General features: G+C 48.8%; 1 protein-coding gene across 1 annotated transcript; it reads left to right on the forward strand.

Annotated features, from left to right (window-relative positions):
- Window positions 1–2,053: 2,053 nt before the first annotated feature.
- CCR7 (C-C motif chemokine receptor 7) lies at window positions 2,054–17,617 on the forward strand. The gene is made up of 3 exons (XM_007531042.3): window positions 2,054–2,112; window positions 10,216–10,265; window positions 14,078–17,617. Exons 1-3 carry the CDS (start codon window positions 2,103–2,105, stop codon window positions 15,155–15,157), a joined length of 1,140 nt encoding a protein of 379 aa, XP_007531104.1. The 5' UTR covers window positions 2,054–2,102; the 3' UTR covers window positions 15,158–17,617.
- The last annotated feature ends 320 nt before the right edge of the window (window positions 17,618–17,937 follow it).

Here is a 17,937-nt window from a genome sequence, read left to right on the forward strand (position 1 = left end):
AGGAGCACAGAACTTTGGTGGAGATAGTTGACTTACATGCACCATGAGTGGCTGTGGAAATCTCATAGGTTTGCAAAGCATTGTTATATAATTAGTAAACTAAATATATATGTGAAGAAGCAAAGAAATATACATTCTGCTGGGAGTCAGGCAGCAGCGCAGCAGGTTAAACGCACTTGGCATGAGGTGCAAGGACCAGCTTAAGGAACCCGGTTTGAGCCCCCAGCTCCCCACCTGCAGGGGAGTCACTTTATAAGCGGTGAAGCAGGTCTGCAGGTGTCTATCTTTCTCTCCCCCTCTCTGTCTTCCCCTCCTCTCTCCATTTCTTTCTGTCCTATCTAACAATGACAACATCAATAACAACAATAATAACTGTTATGCCCAGAAGTGCAAGTCCCGATCTCACGCAAAGAAGACCAGAATCACATGCAGTAGCAAGAGCCTTTATTAGCAAGCTTAAGCTTGGGCCGCCGACACCCTTCCAAGCAAAGGGAGGATCTTCAACCTCAATCACTTCTTGTCCCACCTTTTAATAGTTATCATAGGGTGGGCACAGGTGGAAATATCCACACGAAACAAGGAAAATTGGCCTTGGGCCAACAGCTGCTCTCAATATTCAGGGCCCCTCTCCAACCCCACAATAACCACAACAACAATGAAACAACAAAGGCAACAAAAGGGAAAATAAAATAAATAAATAAATAAAAAGATACATCCTGCTGTAGGGGCTGGGTGGTGGCACACCTGTTTGAGTGCACATACTACAACACATGAAAAAGTGTTCAATGTCATTAGTCACTAGAGTCATGCAAGCCAAAGTCATAGTGAGATGCCTCTTTATATCCACTAGGATGACTAGAATAAAAAAGACAGAAAGGACCCAGGTTCAAGCCTCCAGTTCCCATCTGCAGGGGGAAATCTTTACAAGAAGTAAATCAATGCTGCAGCTGTCTCTCTGCCTTTCTCCCTCTATGTCTCACCCTCTCAATTTCTGGCTGTCTCTATCCAATAAATAAAGATGAAAAGAATTTTTTTAAGACTTTCATGCCTGAGGCACTGAAGGTCCCAGTTTCTTTGTTTTTTTTTTTATTTATTTTTTTTGAGAGAGATGCAGAGAGAGGCAGAGAGAGAGAGAGAGAGAGAGAGAGAGAGAGAGAGAGAGAGAAACACCAGAGCACTGCACAGCTCTTGCTTATGATGGTGGGGGGGGGATTGAACCTGGGACTTAGGAGTCTCAGGCATGAGACTCTGTTTGCATAACCATTATTCTATCTCCCACCTGCCTGAAAAGAATTTTTTTTAAAGATACATCCTGCTGTCTGAGAGGTAGAGCAGTAGCTAGAACTGTGAACTTAAAAGCTAGAGGTATGAGGTCCCAAGTTTAGTCTCTAGCATGGAATGTGCCAGAGTGATCATCTATCTGGGAGAACATGAGTGTGTGTGTGTGTGTGTGTGTGTGTGTGTGTGTGTGTGTGTGTGTGTGTGTGTGTGTGTGAAATCTTCTAAAGAAGGAGTAGAAGAAGATACATTTCTGCCTATCCTTTCCCTTCTACCTCCCATCAGTGATGAGCACCTCCCCTCCTCCCATTGACAAAATCTACTCAAAAGCCAGAGGGCAGTCTGGGAAATGTAGTTACCATGATACTGAGCAGAGAAGGGGGTATACGTTTCACTCACCACTGACTCCCCAGCCCCTAACCTGTGGCCTGGCACTGGTACTCTCACTGTACATATTTGTACCATGGTATAAATGAGCCCTGTTCCCCTGCCTTGGGCAGAGTCCCTCCTCTAGGCTCTGCCAGGCTGCGCAGGGGGCTTTTTAGACATAGATGATCCAATGATTCAGCATCATATGACCAGGGAATGAGCTGTCACCTTCTCATTCACCCTGGTCCCAGGAGGCCCTGGGGTGGGGTTTGGGGGTGGGGGCTAAAAGAGTACAGCTGAGTTGAAGGGAGGAGCAGCAGTGGGAGGGGCGCTGGAGAGGGTGGTTCCTCTCAAACTCACAACTTAAAAGGGGCTCACACCACTTCCTCCCCAGAGAGGGAGAGCACCAAGCTCAGCACAACCTTCCTGTGTGGCTTCAGCGCCCAGAGAGTGCCATGGACCTGGGTGAGTGAGCTCCCCATGAGAAGGAGCACCACTGGGGTAATTGTGACATGCAGGCTGACTTTGAGAAGTGTGGGGGTGAGGTGGGGGGATGTAAGCCTGGGGGAGAGGAAGCAGGCTCTTATTTGGTGGGAATCAGTGACTGCTCTCTGAGACATCACCCGGTAACCCCAGCACCTCTTAGACCCAAGTGAAGGTGCATCCTTTCCCGGCTGGTGGTGTCAGAAGAGGCAAGTGAGGGCCAGGTTGTGTCTTTCTAGAACAGGTGATTTCTGGAAAGCAGTAGGTGATAAAGAAGATGGCAGGGCTGGTGTTAGCTGGAATCTGCAAAGCCCTGGCTCACTTTGGGAGGACAGTTGAGGCCCTCTGGGTTTCATACAGGGAGAAATACTCAGAGGGATCCATGCCCTCCATTCCCTCTCTGACCCCCACTTCTCTCTGCTGTTGAATAGAGTAGAATCCCTCTGTTCTTTTGGGGTTCTGAGGGGCTGGTACAAATGGCACCATGGCATGCTAATGCGTGCAGTGGCTGATTTCTGTCTGCCTCTGCCATCCATCCCACCAGTGTGACTGTGGCCTCTTGCAAGACAAACGTTAAGTGAGCAATATGACCTGGGACAACAAGGGACAGGGGCTTGGGGAAGCTTGCCCCTGCCTCGATGGTTCATCCTACCCCAGCAGGCACAGGCAGAAGAGTCTTCCCTTTGAAGCACCCACCCTTGGCCTAACCTCAATCTTAACTAGATGGAGGACATGAGAAGCCCTGAGGGGCTCATCCAGCCCCAAGCTCCCTATTTATAAATCTCAGCAGTTCCTTGAATGGTTCATGCTCACCAGCAAGAGAAGCACCACGCGGAGGCCTCAAAGCCGCAAAGGGGTTGGCTTTAAAAAGTGAAGGTTCCCTGGTGCGCCCGGCACTGTCCTCACACCCTCCCCACCACACCACAGCCTCTTACCTTCCTCTCTGTCTTGCCTGCCCCGAAACCCTGGCTGGACGAGCAGACAGCTTTAACGGGGTTAAAATGACGGATCACCCACCCTTTCCAGGAAGGCAGAGCCTGATCTTTGCCTTTTGCTGCCAGGGGACTTGTGGGTATGGAATTAATTAACTAATTAATTATATCAGAAACTCTGAGCTAGTTTTGAGTATTTCAAAATCTCTTCCAACTTCTCCTCCCAGCAGTGTACTCTACAATCCCACTACCCAGGGGACCTCCTCCCCCAACACACATACACACATCCTCAAGGATCATAGTGCCAGAATGTAGGTGTCACCTACTGCAGACCCTGCTTCTGCCCTCTCCCCACTGGGGGGCTGCTGCAAGTATTGAACTCTGTTGAGTAGGGTATGAATTCTCGCGTCAAAGCCCATGTCAGGTCATGGCATGAACTGGGTCGGAAAGAGAAGATGCTCCTAGCCATAGAGCCCAAGAGCCAGCTCCCACTCAAGGCTGAACATCCTCCTGCCCTCCCTAGACCTTGGTTTTGGGGTGCCAGACTCTAGAGCTTTTATATGTGGTGGGGAGGGGAACAAGCTCGGTTGAAGAGAAAGGGTGTTCTCCACTCAACCTGAGGTCACCCCAACAGCCAAGTCTGAGATCTCGGGTGGGGGTGGGGGTGGAGGGTACTGAGAATTTGGCTCAGAATGGCTCTGAGTTTTGGCATTTTGTGTGCCCACAGTAGATGAGGGACCCACAAGGAATGGGGTCATCTCTCTCCATGTCCTTCTCCTTCTCCCCCCCCCATTTCCTTTTTTCTAATTTATTTATTTATTCCCTTTCATTGCCCTTGTTATTTCATTGTTGTAGTTATTGTTGTTAGTGATGTCGTCGTTGTTGGATAGGACAAAGAGAAATGGAGAGAGGAGGGGAAGACAGAGAAGGGGAGAGAAAGACAGATGCCTGCAGACCTGCTTCTCTGCCTGTGAAGTGACCCCCTGGCAGGTGGGAGCCGGGGGCTCAAACCGGGATCCTTAGGCCCGTCCTTGCGATTTGCGCCACGTGCGCTTAACCTGCTGCACTACCACCCGACTCCCTCTCTCTCTCTCTCATTTCTGCCTAGCAGAGAGCAAGAGGTGGGTGAAGGGACAGGGTTTCTGTTACACATAATGAAAATGCCAGCCCTGGGACCAAGCTGTTCTTTTTCACAATTTGAATGAGCTGCCTGGAGTCATCCCCACCTTTGAGAAATGGGGTCCTCAGAAGTCTCCAAAACAGAGAAAAGAGAAATGAGCCTGCAAGAGGCTTTCCTCTTACATTTGACCAGAAATCGTGCCAAGAAGAGAGGTTGAAAGAATCCAATAACCATCCCTCTTGACCTGTGGCTGGGGGTGCGGGGTGGTAAAGCAGTCTCTCCTGTGGCTTGGTGTTTGTTCTCTTTTGGTCAACTATCACTGACTGAGAAATTCTGGGAGAGAGACACATATGAAAGCCGTATGACTGAGGGATCCAGCAATCATGGGGTAAAGGGAAGGAGCTTGTGAAGCTCAAAGAAAGTGATATTGAACATGAGTCAGAGGAGCATTTAGGTTGGGTTTTGAAGGATATGTAAGAGTTAGCAAACCAGACAAGGAGGAACGAGGGGACCAGAATGGAGCAGGCTCAGTAAATTACCAGAGACCAAAATGAGGACAGGGGCATAGGATGGAATAAACAGAGTGAACCAGAGGATGCAAGCCTCACTCCAGGCACCAAAATACATTTTTTTAAATACACTAAGCAAAATATCCCTGTTGACTCCCAGTTGGCTATTTCAGGCAAAAGAGAATGGACAGAAGAAAAAAGCAAGTTGAGAAGGATATAGAGAACCTGGGCATGCCAAAGAGGAAGGGAAGGAAAAAGAGACCAAAAAAAAAAAGGATGGAGTCTTAAGATTTGACATGATGGGAGGTTTGGGCAGTAGCACAATGGGTTAAGCATACATGGAGCAAAGCACAAGGATTGGCGTAAGGATCCCAGTTCAAGCTCCTATGCTGGCTTCCCACCTGCAGGCGGGAGGGAATCACTTCAAAAGCAGTGAAGCAGGTCTGCAGGTGTCTATCTTTCTCTCCCCCTCTCTGTCTTCCCCTTCTCTCTCGATTTCTCTCTGTCCTATCCAACAACAACATCAGTGGCAACTATAATGGTAACGATAGCAAGGGCAACAAAATGGGGGAAAAATGGCCTCCAAGAGCAATGGATTCATAGTGTAGGCCCTGAGCCCCAGCAATAACTCTGGAGGCAAAAAATAAAATAAAATAAAAAGATTTGACATGGCATTACAAAGGAGAAATGAGCTTTTTCCCCAAAAACCATGGTTGGTATTTTAGAAGGAGCTCTGTGACAGCAATGGTACAGCAAAGCCTTGTATGTCAGGGCAGAGATGGGGCCAGCTCTGAGGTCTCATAGGCTAGAAACAGCAGCACAGGGTGACAGTGGGCCATAGGAGTGGTCCCAGACATAGCAGACTCACAGCAGGCGGCCAGGCAGGTGGCTTTGTGACAGAGCAGAAGACATGCATGTATAAGGCTGCATATGCTAGTGTGATTGGAATGATACTCTGGTTCTCTCTCCCTCATTAATTAATGCATGACAATTTTTAAGATATTTTTATTTAGTTATTTTAGACAGAGAGAAGTTGAGAAGCAAGGAGATAGAGAGAGAGAGATGTTTGCAGAACTGCTTCATCGATCATAAAGCTTCTCCCCTGCAGGTGAGGACCAGGGGCTTGAACCAGGTCCTTGAGCACTGTAATGTGTGCACTCAACCAGGTGCGCTAGGCCCCAAATACATGACAATTTTAAAAGGAAATGTGACATGATATACAGTATTAAGAGCTCTATTTATACCTCAGGTCCATCTTTCATTGGTATGTGACCCCAGGCAAGTGACTTAGCTTCTCTGGGTCTCTGTTTTCTGAAATACAGAATGAGAATCATGAGGAGATGTTATTGGCAGGAGATACAGAAAGCATAAGAGACAAAAGAGACAATCGGTTGGGAGTGTGATATCTGGAGGCGCACAAGCCCAAAGCCCAACTTCACTTCAGACACTTGTGTGACAATAGAAAGTCACGAGTCTCCTTGGGGCTTCAGTTTCCTTGTCTCTCAGTGCAGGTAGCTGAAGATGAAATGACCATTCATGGAAGTGAAAGTTTGGTAAATCTGAGTTTTATCACTGGCTAAAGCACAAGCTGTCACTGTGACCCTAAGATTCAACTAGCTCTCCCCCATCCCTGCCTATCATCTGAAGGGGGTCCCATCTTCCTCTAAATTCCTTTCTGCTTTCCTTGCTTCTCCTCTTCCCCCTCACCTCTGACTCCCCCAAACCAGAAGGATTTTGTTAACAGATAAGGCATTCTAGAGGGGAAGAACTGGGGAGCCAGGTTTGGGAACAGTTGATGGGCTGTCCCATGTCCCTGGGGACCTGAAGGGCCTAGAAATGTAGAGATGAAAGTTCAAGGTTTGGGGGAATGGCTAGCCAACAGTCCCCTCCTCCCTGACAGGAAGGAAGGCTGGGGCCTCAGTTGGGAGCCTGAGGGAATTTTCTTTGCGTTATGATCGGTTACTAGAAACACAACAGCTCAGAAAACACCAGCACATAAGTCAACCGCCCCTCAACCCCTGAGACTGCCAGTTCACCCAAACTGCTGCCCAAGGTCAGGTGCTTTATGACTTTGTAACAGACAAAAATGATCTGACTCACGACTGGTGACCAGGTTCCCTCTGCCACATACCAAAAGTTCCCCCAAATCCCCACTGGTTACCTTCAACATTTGGCTCTTGAAAGTGGTCCATCCCAGTCCTGTGAGATCCCTGTTCATCCACCAGCTCCAACACACCCAGAATGAGAAACCTACAAACGTCACTCTGCCTCTACTGCTCCTCCCCCAGTTGGAAACAAAAGGAATGAGACAGGGCCCAGGAGACCGGGTCGATGGAGTAAAATAGAAACACAGCTCTTGTTCCCCGTATTTCACCGTTGTGACTTATCAAAACTTTGAGGTTTCTCAGTTCTCACTACAGTCAGAGTGGGCTTTCTCTAGAGTAACTGAAAGCCTTGTACGTGTTTAAAGAAACCTCGAGCGCTTCACAGGGAAATGAGTCAATGGAGGATGGGCAGAGCGCTGGACCCTAATGAGAGGGTGGCTAAGAGTAGAGATGTTGGACCAGAGAGGTAGCTCAAACTGCTAGAGTTTTGCATGCCTGAGCCTTGGAGATGCCAGATTCAATCTCAGTACCATCATAAGCCAGAAAGAAGTGGCACCTCTCAATCTCTCTCTCATAATAAACACATATATATATTTTTAAAGAGCAGAGATGTCAGACCCAGCTCAACAGCTCAAGAAGTAATTCAGCAAGGAAGGGAGAATAAAAGAGAGGAGTTATGCTGCATAAAGATTGGCTCCCACTCAGAATAAGCGATCCACAGACACAGCTGGGAGTGAAAGGACAGACAGAAGATGCAGCTAGGTAGGCAGGCCCAAGCAAGGAGTTAGAATGCCCTGCTAAGAATCAGGGCTTCATCCTTAGGACTACATAGAGACCTCTGAAGGGTTTAGGAGGAAGGGCACACTGGGGGTTGAGATCAAAACTAAGCTTTAGTCACCACAATCTCACTTACCACTAGAGAAATACAAATTCAAACTACACTGAGATTCCATCTCACACCTGGAAGAATGACTTACATCAACAAAACAGGAAATGACATGTGTTGGCTAGGATGTGGAGAAAAAGAGATAGACACTATTATACCGCCGGTGAGAATACAGTCTATTTGGAAGACTTATGAATATTCCTTAAACAAATAAAAATATGATCAACTAATACCACTCTTACACTAATTCAAAGAAGCACTCCTAGGTTAATAGCTGCATTGTTCTACAATTGTCAGAGTAGAAAAAGCTTCAATGACTATCTACAGATGAATGGCTTAAAGAAATTATGGAATATTTACTCTATTGAACACTACTCTGTAATTTTAAAAAACTATGATATATTGTCCGGTAGAGCAAAATAGATGGAACTGGAAGTGATTATGCTTAGCAAAATAAGTAAGTAAAGAGATAGAAGACAACTGCCAGATGGTTTCACTTATATGTGTACTCTAGAGACCTGATACACATACTGTCTCTAATACTTTGTGAGAAATCTGGTGCTTATTTTTGGGATGACTGTGGTGTGGAATGATGCCCTATAATCTTACAGTCTTGTAACCCATTATCAATAACAGATAAAAATGACAAACAAACATGATGACCTAGTGGGGGGTTGTATTGTTATGTGGAAAACTGAGAAATGTTAAGCATGTACAAACTATTGTATTTTACTGTCCACTGTAAGCCATTAATCCCCCAATAAGTTTTTTAAAATGACAAATATTTAAAAAACTAAGCTTTAAGATGATTGTCTCACAGTAGCAGGTATAACTTGCTTGGCGTAGGAGAAATACCTGTATGTAGCCCCAAGGCTTTGGCTCTCTCCCTAGAGCACAGGTCCATTGTGATAAGGTGTAATGTTGTAGTATTTCCAGCAGGTGGCAGTGTTATCAAGGACACAGAATCATCAGGCCTGCCTGGCTTGCCTTAGGACTTGCTGGAAAAGACAGAGTCCAGAAAATGCTTGAAGCAGAGTCCTGGGTAGAGATGCCATGGTTCTGCAAGTCCTGCCTTGGCATTTATTTGTGGTAGCAAAGTTTGTGACTCTTGTGAGGGCCAAAATAGAAAGTCAAGTTATGAGGAAGGGACCTCCAAAGTTAAAGATGGCACAGGTCTTGCCTGGGGGGCAGGGGGGTGGAGGAGGTGGGTGGGAGGTGGGGGTGTTTCTCCCAGACTGTTAGGTGAGATCAGACACAAATGACCCTGTGAACCCCTCTCTGTTTGGCCTTCCAAGTTCCTGGTCCACCTCTCAGTTCAGCTGCAAAACTGAACTGAGCAGCCTGCCCTCCAGCCTCCAGCTGCAAAACTGAACTGAGCAGCCTGCCCTCCACATCAGGTTACACCATCTGGGGGTGAGAGGAGGGAGATTCTACATGATATTTAGACCTGGGTATAGCCTCCTGCCTTCCAGAATGTCCCCAAATGGCCCTGCTCTGGACAGACTGAGTCTAGAGCTCCGAGAGCTAACCATGCTTCCTTCTTAAACCCATCTCTTTTTTTTTTTTTTTCCCCCTCGCCGCCCCTTAAACCCATCTCTTAAGGTGCTGGACCAGGAGCAGTTAGAAAAGGCAATAATAGGTAGTGATATCAAGGAACGGGAATACTACCAAACTGCCCTAGGGAAGACCCCTCAGAGCAACTTACTATTCTCTCCCTTGGAAGAAGGGCCATTGAGGCATTCATTCATTCACCCCCTCTGCGGCATGCAGGTCCTGGGAACCACCTCAATCCTGGGCCTGCACTGGGTATAAAGGAAGAAGTTTCTGTCCCGAAGGCAGGTCAAAGTGATGGACCAGGTGAACTGCTAGTTCTGCATGAATGTCAGTCAAATGAGATGGTACCGGGCATCGAATGGGTCTCCAAAACACTGCCTCATCCATTGAGAAAGCTTACTCCCACCCAGCCTGGCAAAATCACCTTGCCTTCACAGTCTCTCTCTCAGGAGGCACTCAGAGTTTCCCATGCCCACTCAGAGTTGCCCACTCACCTGGGTGCAGGAGAAAGCCTCTTGGTGGCTCCTGGCACCAGAGCATTGCAGGGCATACACATACATGTACACACACACACACACACACACACACACACACACAGGGTCTCGCTTCCTAATTCATATGAAGTGTCAAGGAAAACTCAGACCCAGGAGACAAGGTCAGCTAAAATTCAGTCTTGTTGAGTGATCTGGGCCAGGGTGGACCTTGTAATGCCAGAGAGGCCCTGAAGAGCCACAAGTGGGAGAAAGGCTGCCCTGCATGCTTTGTGGGTCCTGGGAGAGGAGGCTGATATGGGAAAGGCAAAGGCATCGGGCAGGGTACTCCATGGTGCTATCTGGCTCTCATGTTGTTTCGGCAAAACGAAGTGCCTGGTGCTCGTGATGAAAGTTCCCAGCAGCGTCTCCTCACTCATTCCTCGGCTTTCTCAAATAGCAGAGAGCAGTCCCTGCCAGCAATAACTTTCTCACCTTGTTTCCTGCAGGGAAACCAATGAAAAGTGTGTTGGTGGTGGCTCTGCTTGTCATGTTCCAGGTAAGGTCTCCTGCCAAGCAATGTTCTGTGTCTTCCAGCAGAGGCCCACTTCACACCTCTCCAAACAAGGGGTTCTGGTGGAGGAGAAAAAGAAACTCAGATACAGACCTACTGGCCATCCATTAAACGGACAGACAGCACCCCCCTTCCATCTGCTGAATGACCCTAAAATCCCACAAATGTTCTCCAGACTTCCTTCATTGTGTTTAAATAAAAATTTGGTGGGAAATAAATCACCATCATCTTCCCTACCCCTTTCCCAAAGTCCCCATTCAGAAGACAGAAAGATGGACTCCTTTCAGGTTCTAAGAAAGAGAGAGAGAGATGTGAAGAGCCAAGATTGTGAGGTTACGGGGTTTTGTACAAATGAGTGCACATGTTGAAAGCTTCACATGTGAGTCCTTGGTCTGGAGGGCCTGGTTACTACCCCATCTCTCCCTCCTCCAGTCTCCAGCCAAAGGCTTTTGTGAAATAAGAGACCCATCTGAGCCCCACTGTGAGGGAAAGGAAGAGGGGATGAGGCCCCAGCAGTGGGGAGAAGGAATGATTACAGAGCAGGCTAATTTATAGGGACCCCAAACTTTGCAGGAGCAATGACTCCCCCCCCCTTAAAAGGATCTGCCTCTCCATCCCTGAAGTGGAAACAGTCTGCCCACCCCCAAGTGCCTGAGTGAGAGGGAACTGTCGTTCACAGTTCAGAGTTGACTTACCCCTCCCCAATTTGTTGGGGGAGGGAGAGCTCTTAGAGGTGGAAGGAGCAGCCAGCAGCTAGGGCCAGCACTGGAAAGGTAGAGCTCTAGAACTTGGCTCTTCCCCAGGTCTGGGGGCCAGAAGGCAGCTTTCCAGGAGCTCTGGCCAGAGGCAGTCCTCAGGCTGGGCACTGTTCCCAGCACCCCATCCCCAAGCCCCACCAGAGCTTGGGTTGCAGCCCACATCTTGGCCCCTACCCCATCAACACTCCCTCTCCTGCTTCTCTCCTGATTCCAGGATCTCAGAGGGGCTGTGTTGCTAACCAGGGAGGCCAGAATGTAGGGGCTCATTTCTCTGGATTTGGTGGGTATAAGGCTGACTCACAGGGTGTAGGATGTGCTGGGGCTGCAGACTGCAGAGGTAGCAGGTCTAGAGCCCCCTTAGGGGAAGACAGTAGTAGAGAGAGGGCTGTTAAGGCAGAAAGAGAGAGAGAGGGAGAAGGAGAGGGGGAGTGTGTGTGTGTGTGTGTGTGTGTGTGTGTGTGTGTGTGTGTGTATGTTGGGGTGGAGGCAGGCACACTCAGTAGAAGTGAATTCACTGCCTTCAGGGCACTCCAGGACCACCTTCAGTCCAGGGCCCCCACCGCCTAGACTGTAGGCCTTGCTCAGTGTCCAAGGGCAGCAGGGCCCTGCCACCACCTCCTGCTGCAATCAGGCCCAGAACAGGGCAAAGAGACTTCCACTGAGCTACCTTTTCAAGACAGCAATACCTCAAGATAAAAGGCACCGGGACAATATTTGGTCCCCATCCTTGCCCTCAAGCAGGCCAGTGATGAATCTAGAATTTGGAAGTCACAAAGACAGAGACAGGATACAGGGTCCCACTTGCAGCAGAATAACCTGGAGGGAGTCAGGTCACTTCTCCTAGAGCCTCCCCTCCTCATCTCTGCAGCCCTCCATCCAGTTCCTCAGTCACACTGAGCCTCACACTTCTCTGAGGTGGTACCATGAGCTTCCCAAGGCCATCTGCCTTCCAGCCTAGCTCCCAACTCCACACAGCCAGGACTCACAGAGGCACAAGCAGCAGCAGGCGTGTGCACCTTCCCTTGATGATACAATCACCCTGCCCCACAGGCAGGTTTCAAAAAGCCCAGAGCAACTGAGCCCTGCTGGAAGAGAAAGGATGGGAGCACAGAGAGAGGGGGCGGGCAGAGCTGCACTTCCTTCCAATATCACCTAGAGAACTCAGTCCCCAGATGAGAAGGGGCCAGGGCTTTGTGGCTTCCTAATTGAGACCTAGCCTTCCTCTCTTTTCACCTGCCTCTGCTCCCAACTCCCCCTCCAACACACACACACACACACACACACACACACACACACACACACACACACACACACACACACATCTTACCCCAAAGTGAAAGTGTTTTTTATGGCCCCTGCAAAACCCTTTCTATGGAAGTTCTTTTTTTTTTTTTTTCTTTTTTCTTTTTTTTAAACCAGAGCACTGCTCTCAATTCTGGTTTATGGTGATGCAGGAGGATTGAACCTGGGACTTTGGAGCCTCAGGCATGAGAATTTCTTTGCATAACCATTATGCTATCTACCTCTGCCTTCTATGGAAGTTCTAAGAAAGGTGCAAGAAGTCACACACGTTCCCAATCCCCTGTAGGAAAACCTACAGGAAAAATAAAACCTGCTGGAAATAAGACAGTGCCAACACCTAGGTTAGGCACCTCACAGAGACCCTGTGAAGGCAGGCTGTGTTCACTTTCAGTTCACAGATGAGAGAAAGGTGAAGTGTATTCAACTGGCTCAAGCTTTATTTGACCCCCAAAATCCCAGATTATTTTCAGTCCTCTATCAGCAAATTGCAAGGCAAGTCACTCAGAGGTCACAAGCCATATCCTGGCTTTCTTGTGAGAAATGAATGTTCCCAGGCCCAGGACTAGGTGGTGGTACACCTGCTTAAGTACACATATTGCCATGCACAAGGACCTGGGTTCAAGCCCCTGACCCCTACCTGCAGAGGGAAAGCTTCATGAATGGTGAAGCAATGCTGCAGGTCTCTCTTTCTCTCTCTTCCCCTCTCCATCTCCCCCTCTTCTCCCTCTTTATTTCTCTCTATCTCCATTAAATAAAGGTAAATAAATAATTTTTTAAAGAATGTTCCCAGGCCCCACCCCAGCTTTCTAAATCAGAATATATTCTTTTGGTTTTTAATTATTTATCTATTTATTTTCTCTTTTATTGCCCTTGGGTTTTTGTTGTTGTTGTTGTTGTTGTTGTTGTAGCTATTGATGTTGTTGATGTCGTTGTTGTTAGGACAGAGAGAAATGGAGAGAGGAGGGGATGACAGAAAGGTGGAGAGAAAGGTGGACACCTGCAGACCTGCTTCACTGCTTGTGAAGTGACTTCTCTGCAGGTGGGGAGCCGGGGGCTTGAACTGGGATCTTTATGTCGGTCCTTACACTTCGCACCACAGTGCGTTTAACCTCCTGCACTACCGCCAGACTCCCCAGAATATATTCTAACAACTTCCCTGGGTAGTCTGGATATGTATTAAAATGTGAACACACCATCAATGTCATGTTATTTAGTGCATTGCTGAGTCTTGAGTCATTGTGACGCCACTGCTCTAGGTCATTTTTTTTCTTTATTTTAGAGAAAGGAGGGAGAGAAAAGAATAGAGAGAGGAGAGAGAGGGGGGGGAAAAGAGACACCACAGCACTACTTCACTATCCATAAATATCCTCCAGTGTCACCCATCGTGCCCCCACATGATGTAGGGCCCAAACTCAGGTCCTCAAACATAGTAAGACCTGTACTAGTAGGTGAGTTATCTCCCAGCACCAAGAGAAACATCAATTTCAAACTAATGACTCACCTGGAATGGCTGCAAGAACAGATTCCTGACCCCCACACCCTAAGACTCTGCTCTATAAGTCTCAGGTGAGTAGTCAAGAATTCACAGGTGTCTTAAATATTAAAAAAAAAAAATTCATAGGTGGTGCTGAGGATGTCCGTGCTGGGGACCACAGACCCTGATACCAGGTATCTGGGCTATTAGAAAGAGACCCACTGAACCCAGCTGGCTTCCACTCTCTGTCTCCTGCCCTGCAGGTGTGTCTGTGCCAAGACGAGGTCACGGATGATTACCCAGTAGACAACACCACGCTGGACTACACGCTGTATGAGACTTTGTGCTTCAAAGATGACGTGCGGGTCTTTAAGGCTTGGTTCCTCCCCGTCATGTACTCTATCATTTGCTTCATGGGTCTGCTAGGCAACGGGTTAGTTGTGCTGACCTACATCTATTTCAAGAGGCTCAAGACCATGACCGACACCTACCTGCTCAACCTGGCCATGGCGGACATCCTCTTCCTCATGACCCTGCCCTTCTGGGCCTACAGCGCAGCTAAGTCCTGGACCTTCGGCGTCCACTTCTGCAAACTCATCTTTGGCATCTATAAGACGAGCTTCTTCAGCGGCATGCTCCTGCTTCTCTGCATCAGCATCGACCGCTACGTGGCCATTGTCCAGGCCGTCTCAGCCCACCGCCACCGTGCCCGGGTCCTCTTCATCAGCAAACTCTCCTGTGTGGGCATCTGGCTGGTGGCCATCCTGCTGTCCATCCCAGAGCTGCTATATAGTGGCCTCCAGAAGAGCAGCAGCGAGAACGCGTTCCGCTGCTCTCTCATCACCGAGCGTGTGGAGGCCTTGATCAGCATCCAGCTAGCCCAGATGATGGTAGGCTTCCTGATGCCCCTGGTGGCCATGAGCATCTGCTATTTCATCATCATCCGCACCCTGCTCCAGGCACGGAACTTCGAGCGCAACAAGGCCATCAAGGTGATCATCGCCGTGGTGGTGGTCTTCATTGCCTTCCAGCTGCCCTACAATGGGGTGGTCCTGGCCCAGACAGTGGCCAACTTCAACATCACCAGCGGCATCAGCTGTGAACTCAGCAAGCAGCTCAACATTGCCTATGATGTCACCTACAGCCTGGCCTGCGTCCGCTGCTGTGTCAACCCTTTCTTGTACGCCTTCATCGGCGTCAAGTTCCGGAATGACCTCTTCAAGCTCTTCAAGGACCTGGGCTGCCTGAGCCAGGAGCAGCTGCGCCAGTGGTCTTCCTGCCGGCACATCCGGCGCACCTCCATGAGCGTGGAGGCCGAGACTACCACCACGTTCTCCCCGTAGGCAGCTCCTCTGCCAGGACTCAAGGCCCCTGGGGCAGGGACAGGGCACAGATGCCCCTGCTCCAACCCTGCAAGCTGCTGAGGGAAAGCGGTTCTGGCTGAGCCACAGAGGACAGACAGACTCCAACCCTCACTACCTCATCAAGGTTGCGGAGACATGACTGATAAGCTAGATCAGAGTTTTCAATATTCCCCTGACCAGAGTTGTTGTCTCCCCAACTGAACACCATCTGGTGTCTAGAACTAAATCAGAGCTAGGATCAGAGGGAGGATTGGCCTGGCTCACCCTCTGAATGAACCTGTTTCCCACCTAGAGAGGAGCCTCAGCGATTCAAAGGCCAAAGTCTTCCAGAAAACAACACTGTCTCTGAGACAGGAGGTGGTAGGGAGACTTTTGGGCTTGGCAAAGAGAGAGCCCAATGAGTCTAAGGAACTCTCTGATTCCCTCCCCACTCTGGCTCTCTTTTTCCACTGTCATCTGAGCCAGCAAAAAATGGCAGCCTCCGGGCCTCCCTGAATCCCTGTCAGATGCCTCTCCTCAGGCCATTGCCCTTCCAGGCATTCTACAAAGAAGGGTGTGGTGTTTCCTGCAGGCCAGACCTGCCTCAGCCCAGCCAAAGACATGTTTCCAGCCTGCGCTCTGGGGGTGCTGGGAAGATGACATGTAGTCAGCCTTTCTCAGGTCTCAGCTCCAGAGGAGGGAAGGGCAAGCCAGGAAGAAGGTTGGGAAGGAGGACTGGGGTTCCCAGTTGGGTGGGTGACAATACCGACTGCCCAGAGCCAATGAGCTGCTGCTTTGTTCTTTGCCACCAAGATCCCCCTCCCAAAAAAAAAAAAGAAGAAGAAGAAAAACTCTCATCCTGTTCTGTTTTCAATTCATTAAGAGCACATTTTGCTCATATGCAAATAAAAGCTTTCCCTTGAGGAAGTAAGAACTTTAGTGAAATAAAAAGGGGGGGGGGGAAGGTTCTTTGTTAGATGACAAATAAGTGTGCTCTTGTTTTGCAAACTCCTTGCCCCCCACCCGCCCACCCCACAACAGCCCTCTTCTTTCAGTTTCTCAGAGACAAGAGGTCTGCCATGACACAGGCCCAAGAGCCTACAAGAAAGAGGGAAAGATGGGGGAGCACAAGATGTCCACAGCACATGTCTCCTTCTAGCTTATGGGCAAAGATCCAAAGCTGTGACCAGCAGTAACTCGGGGATCAGAGCTCCGGGGACAGTCAAAGCTGTCCCTGTACCGTCTATGGCCGGCAATTCTCCCCATCCATCAGCAACATCAGCCAGGGCACGTGCACGGTGTACAGTAGTGTGGGGCTCATCTTCGCCAGCTCCACTGGGAACTAGAGCCCCTGACCCTTTATCAGTCCCCTCAGGCTCTGGTGTTGAGAAGGAGAGGCTCAGGGTTGGGTGGTGGTCACACAATAGAGTGCACACTTTAACAAAGCACAAGGACCCAAGTTCAAGTCCCTGGTCCCTACATGCAGGGAGAAACTTCACCAGCAGTGACACAGTACTGCATTTTCTCTCTTTTTTTAAATGATTTTTAATCGTCTTTATTTATTTATTGAATAGAGACAGACAGAAATTGAGAAGGAAGAGGGAACTAGAAAGGGGAAAAAAAAAAACAGAGACACCTGCAGCCCTGCTTCATCACTCGTGAAGCTTTCCTCCTACAGGTGGGGACTGGGAATTTGAACCTGGGTCCTTCCGCACTATAATATGTGCACTCAACCAGGTGCACTACCACTCAACACCCATATCCGTTCTCACACACTCCTCCCCCCCATTTCCTTCTCTATCTCTCTTGTCACCCTCATAAGGAAAAAAAAATGACCATTAGGAACAGTGGAATCATACAAGGACCAAAGCCTGCTGGCAAAAAGAAAAAAAGAAAGAGACTCTTTCCTTGGTCTCATCAGAGACCACAGCACACTGAGTTAACAGGTCTTGGGATGGCGTTCCTGTGACAGTTGGCACCATTTGCTGTTCCCTAGAGAGTGAGTCTCCCTGGCGGCCATTGTTGCCACAATGGTCCCCTGATGTGGACACTCATCATAGAGGGGCCCAGGCCTCATATCCATGTCACTGGGTCCCCTGATGCTCACCCAAAATTTCAACATGTCCCATCCTGAGACCTCCCTCTTGAGAAGGTGTCTGAAGTGTCCAGTGCTACAATAGCAAGGGGTCTGGGTGTGTTGGGGGGGCACCTCCTATAGGAAGGGTTGAGACACATACAGAAGGTGATGTCCAGGGACCACGTGACGGCACATCTGGTTAAGCACACACATTACAGTGCACAGGGACTCAAGGTTCCCTTCAGGTTCAAGACTCTTGTCCCCACTTGTAGGGGGGAAAGCTTCAGGAACCATGAAGCAGGTCTGCAGGTGTCTTTTCTTCTCTCTCCCTCTTTATCTCACCCTTCCCTCTTAATTTCTCTCTGTCTATATCCAATAGATAAATAAATTATTTTTTAAAAGATTTTTTAAATATTTACTTATTTATTTTCCCTTCTGTTGCCCTTGTTGTTTGTTTAACATTGTTGTGGTTATTGATGTCGTTGTTGGATAGGACAGAGAGAAATGGAGAGAGGAGGAAAAGACAGAGAGGGGGAGAGAAAGACAGACACCGGCAGACCTGCTTCACTGCTTGAGCAGTGACTCCCCTCCAGGTGGGGAGTCAGGGGCTCCAACCGGGATCCTTGCGCTTTGCGCCACATGCGCTTAACCTGCTGCGCCACTGCCCGATTCCTGATAAATAAATTATTTTTAAAGGAAAGGA

The sequence above is a fragment of the Erinaceus europaeus genome, chromosome 12 (genome assembly GCF_950295315.1).
Source record: "Erinaceus europaeus chromosome 12, mEriEur2.1, whole genome shotgun sequence".
NCBI classification, from domain to species: Eukaryota; Metazoa; Chordata; class Mammalia; order Eulipotyphla; family Erinaceidae; genus Erinaceus; species Erinaceus europaeus.

What these genes read in the sequence shown, in the direction of transcription:
- CCR7 (XM_007531042.3), top strand. An exon ending in CTCTGCTTGTCATGTTCCAG is followed by an intron (nt 10,266 to 14,077) that starts GTAAGGTCTCCT and finishes CCTGCCCTGCAG; the next exon opens with GTGTGTCTGTGCCAAGACGA.